The sequence below is a fragment of the Chaetura pelagica genome, unplaced genomic scaffold (genome assembly GCF_000747805.2).
Source record: "Chaetura pelagica isolate M959 unplaced genomic scaffold, ChaPel_1.0 scaffold914, whole genome shotgun sequence".
In the NCBI taxonomy this organism is placed as follows: domain Eukaryota; kingdom Metazoa; phylum Chordata; class Aves; order Apodiformes; family Apodidae; genus Chaetura; species Chaetura pelagica.
Window position 1 is genome coordinate 435,421 of NW_009953061.1, and position 5,210 is coordinate 440,630.

Consider the following 5,210-nt stretch of genomic DNA (forward strand, 5'->3'; position numbering starts at 1 on the left):
GAATCCAAGTGGGAGGTATTTTTTGAGCAGAGCTGGCTTACCATGACAGTGAAAGGACTGTTGGGAATGTCCACCCCACCAAAGCGGACATAAATCACATAGGTTCCTGGTTTGGCAGCAGTGTAGAAGATATCGTAAGTCCCATCCTCGTTTTCAACAACATCTGCTTCAGCTTCTGTCCCATCTGGCGTCAGGACGGTGCACGTCACTTTTCCCTTCCCTGCTGATTTGGCGTCTACCACAAAACCAACCTCCTCACCAGTCTTCACAGTGGGTGCAATTCCAGGACCTGCAAGGCAATTTTTGTTACAGGAAGCATTCAGAGGACAGTTTTCACAGGCAGGTTGCCCACGAGGTGCCTGAGAAACACAGCACCAAAGTGCTGGTCCTGGGGACCCACAGACATGGTTTTGGGAGCAAATGTACAACAAAGGATGTTCATAGTGTGGGTCAGCACAGCAGTATGCAAGAGCTGGCCACCAGCTTCCCCCCTCTTCTGCAATCAGAGAGGCTGGAGGAGAATCGAGGGGGAAAAAAAGCTAGGTTTGAAGAAAGCAATGCCTTAAACCCATACTGTTATTGTCACACTCCTTTATGCAGAGCCAAAGGCACTGCCCCGGCCAGCAAACCTCCCTGTGCAAGCAGCAATAAAAGGACATGGTAGCAGCCATGACCATGTTTCCTCATACATTACCCACACATTATTTTTCACTGCTCTGCCACACAACCTGAAAAAAGAAAATCATGAAACAATGTCTAAATTGTAGCGATTGGATCTAGCCTGAAGAACACTGTGTTTAAATGAGAACCATTAAGTCTTATTTGCAGTACATATTTAATACTCCTGCTTTGACCAGCACTTGTTACCAGGTAAATGGCTCAATTTTCCAATGGCAACAAACCTGTTGTTTTAATACCTTGACAATATTCCAGCATCTACTCCTATGGCGATTGTATTTCAACTTCACAGCTGAGAGTCAGAGGCACTTCTTGGAAAGGGGAAATTTAAGATGACATCTGAGAATAATCCCCATCACAGTTATTCTGAATAGTTACTGACTAGAGTTATTTGGAAGAGTATCAGATTCAGCCATTAAGGCCTTTTTTAAACAGAGTTTGAAGCAAAGCGGATACCTGCCACTCTGTGTTTTCCATTGTGCCAGGAATATATTTCTATTTAAGCAAGCTTGGAAGCAGCCAGCTGCTGGACAGGCACCAGGCACACCCTAGCACTCACAGGTCTACAACAACAGATTAAGTTTCCCTTTCCAGTTTGCCCTTGCCTAATTTATTTATTTTAAAATCAGGGGATTTAACATTCAGTGACATTCTTGTAACCAGTTCTGCCACAGCCTCTGGATGTCTGGGAGTTGTCAGTGTGCCACAGTGGCCAGCCCAAAGCTATGTGATGACTAACTGTCCTGAGAACTAGTTAGGGTTGAAGCTATAAGTGTGCTCCTACAGCAACAAAGTTGGGAGTCTCTCCCCTACACCAAGCCACTGATTTTTGAGGCAATTATTTTTTTGAGTTGTAGTAACATCTTATCTTCAGGTTCTCTCCTTTCACCCACACCTTCCAAAAGGCAGAACAGACCCTGGCCAAACCTGAGCAGAAAAAAAAAAAGCAGCAGAAACCTCCACTAATAACACCCAAACTGAACAGGCTTTGCTATTTACATCCTCAGAATGAATTCTGTTCTTGTTTGGAACAAAAATCTTCTTGCACCACTCATGGTGCAAGGAGCATGATGCAGTGAATGTGCACAGATATCTTGTTTTTAAATCACCCTTACTGCAGCTCTCAGCAGGAGATTTATCTAGACCAAAATAAGTATCAGACTTTAGTTGCATCTTGCTGTTTATAACAACACAGGCAGCTTGAAAGATTTTGCTAGACACTGCAAGATATTCCTGCTCACCAGCAGGGCAGATATTTCCTTATCTTTAGGAAAACCCCTCTTGTAAGAACAGCCAAATGACAAGCTTCTGGTGTCTTTTACACCTGTCACATCAACTGTACCATGCTTAGAAGGCAGCTTTACACCAAGTACAAATGACAGCAACAGACAGGAGCCAACACTCACCTGTGGCCAAACACTTGCTGGCATCCCCAGCTGGAGATGCTCGGATCCGGTAGGGAGAGGATGGGATATCATCTCCACCGTACTTCACACCAATCGTATAGCGGCCCGTTTTGTCGGGGACATAGGTGACTGTGTAAGTGCCATCCTTGTTGTCGTGAATGTCTACCCTCTTGGGTTTGCCCTCTTGGTCCTGAGGAATGCAAAACAGAAGAGGCACTATGAAGATAGTTATGAAACCCTTTAGCAGGGCAGCAAATCTGTATACAACCATGTTTAGTTGGTCTGAAGCAGATACAGAACTGCAGCTTTTTGAGGGTTAAATATATTTCACTAGAGGACTAGTACCAGCAACAGACAAAAATGTATCAGACCACTATAAAATAGTAAGTGCTTTCATTAACTACCTTTTGTTTGACATGAGACTGTTTGTAAGATGCAGCAAGCCATTTTAATGAACTTTATATTAATTGTAAGAAGTTTTAGGCTTCACTGTCATATTGCTGCTGAAAATGAAGAACACTGCGCAGGCCCCTAGAGAAAGATCTGGAGCCAAACTGTGCAGTTCTGCCCTGACAAAGCACTGGAGCTGCTCCGCAAAAGGATTGAGGTTGAGGGCAGCATTACTGGAGTTTGTTAGCAACCCTTCTGGATGAGGCATCCAGCTCCTTACACACTGCAAGGTCTACAGTTACAAGCAGGTCTATGTAGTCCTTTCAACTACCATTTCTATACTGAGTACAATAATTGAAGAGATGCATAAACAACACAGATCTGAGCTTCAGCATCAGGCTTTTGTATCAACAACCAAGATCGGCACGGTGCAAGACACAGCTACTCCCAGCCTCAGGTTTAAGTGCAAGTCATCAGCTTCAAAGTGTGAAGTGTTTTAGAAAGTCTTGCAGGCTTGCTTACAGGGAACCATGCATTGGCTCCACTCTGTATGTTATGACTTAACACTGCCTGGGGTACAGTATAAGCTACAAAGGACTTGAGACTTTAGGTGCAGTGTGAAAATCTTGCTTCTTTCAGGAAGGCTTGTGAAATGTTTGACATTCCATAGTTCAGAACCAGAAGCGAACAAAAGTGCTGTGAGTAGGATCACCTATGCATTCCCACCATGCAGGACTTGTGGAACTTGATCTTCAAAGCCACAGCCAGACTGGGAACTCCAATGAGCATTCTGGATCCTTTAAGAGCACACTTTCTTGCCAAAATAAAGGTAACTGCTTTGCTGCACCTGAGCAGGCAGCAGAGAGCATGGGAACAAGAATGCAGAAGGGCAAGTACAACCAGCCATGCCATGACCTAGGCATGCCAGGGCTGGGAATGTGCTTTATGGCCCACTAAACTGAGACTTTTTCACTGAGGCCCCAGAGTCTGGGCACCAGAAATTTCAGGAGAAGTAGAAACAACGTGAAATGAAAACATTCCTGCAGTATCTCCTTAGGCAGCTTATGACTTTGAGTAACCTTGAGGGAGACTTGTTTATTAATTTGTCATCATGTCACATTTGGTGTGGATGTTATCTCATGACCTTGCTGAACTATACTCCTACAAGGCTGTCTCCATTTCAAATTCCAGCATTTTCATAACCTTGCAAGAAACTATCTCATTTTGGGCATTTGCAGCGTGTAAGTTTAACCAAGAGCCAAATATAGCCAGGGTGATGGTTTTAAGAGAGAAGTCTCATGAAAGCAGCTTCAAGAGGTTCACAAACACCGAGTACAAGACTTTCCTGTACCAGAGCTTAAGGTCCAGCCAGCAGCCCAGGTATGTCAGGGTGCAGCTGTGGACACTAAGTATAGAAGCCACTCATGCCCACCTAGATCGATGTGTTTCCACACCCACTTGGTTTTGTAGTTACTTACAGTGATCTGTACAGCCAGAAGTCCCTGACCAGCATCCTTAGCATCCACAGCAAACTCCACAGGCAGGCTGGCAGGTATGCCATAGGAACTGAGCCCTGGTCCACTCGCTGTCACCTTACTGGCATCATATGTAGGAAGCACCTTCACCTTGAAGGGGCTTAAAAAGAAACACATTATTGCCCCCTCCTCCTAAGTCAATGGCTGATAGTTACTGCAGAACACCCTGAGGTGTGGATACTCCCCTACAGCATCTCTGCTGCAAGTGCAGCATCAAACCACTGCTGAAACCTAAAGTTATGCAAGGAGCTGTACTGGTTAAGCAGAAAGGACCAGAGCTAGCCCTGAAACGGTGCTGGGAGAGCATGAGCAGGTCATTAAATCTTCAGTTCATCTTCAACACCTTACCTGCGAGGGATCTCTTCATCAGCATATTTGACAGAGATCATATAGGGTCCCTCCTGTGTCGGGGTGTACACCACTGTGTGGGTGCCATCTCCATTGTCTACTATATTAACAGGCTCCACAATTCCTAGAAAAAAGCAACAGACAGTTTTATCAGCTCTGCTATTAAAACTCAGTTCCTCACCCACCATTTGCTGCATGATGCACTTAATTTACAGTTTGCAACAAGCTAAATTTCAATTAGTTTTATTTGAACAACAGCAATGGATGTGGATCAGTGTGATCAGTTTCCCATATTTTGTACTCAAGAACCACTGAGTTGAGATAGATTTGTTATCCACCAAACTCTGGGCACCCATCTTCTCACTGTAAACAAAAGCTAGTGTGAAAATACTGGAGAAAAATCTGCCTTTCTGTACAGTCCAAGTTAAAAGCAATTGCTCAAAATACAATAAAGATCTTTCAAGAAAGAAAATGAGTAATGGTTATAATTGTCTGAACTGTCATTTACAAGATTATGTAGTACTCCTGGGATTCAGTGCACGGAACTGAGCTCTAAAGCCAGTTGGGGTGTAGCATTCACCACCCGATCAGGTATTTACAAGGCAGACTCACTGCCTAGGCTGGAGAGCCCTGCAAGCTGCCAGAGACCTAAGAAAGCAGGATCAATTATTTCAGTTTGCATTAAGCTAAATCTACGGCAGATTATGCGACATCGGTTCAGATCAACACACAAAGCACTCCACAATTTCAAGTTGGCTTTAAAACACAGGAAGGATTAGCAGTAAAGCAAGTGCAAAAGAAAGGTATAGGTCCCATCCAAAGCCTAAAAGCAACACCATTGGTTCCCACTCCC

At 44.2% G+C, this 5,210-nt stretch overlaps 1 protein-coding gene across 1 annotated transcript in view; it reads right to left on the reverse strand.

Annotated features, from left to right (window-relative positions):
• The window catches only part of FLNB (filamin B, beta), a 50,368-nt gene that overhangs the window by 17,680 nt on the left and 27,478 nt on the right, over positions 1 to 5,210 (reverse strand). Inside the window, exons 28-31 of the mRNA XM_009996679.1 lie at positions 4,358 to 4,481; positions 3,953 to 4,109; positions 2,085 to 2,274; positions 42 to 289 (exon numbers count right to left, since the gene is read on the reverse strand). Coding sequence (XP_009994981.1) covers positions 42 to 289; positions 2,085 to 2,274; positions 3,953 to 4,109; positions 4,358 to 4,481 — 719 coding nt within the window. The remainder of the gene's footprint in view (positions 1 to 41; positions 290 to 2,084; positions 2,275 to 3,952; positions 4,110 to 4,357; positions 4,482 to 5,210) is intronic.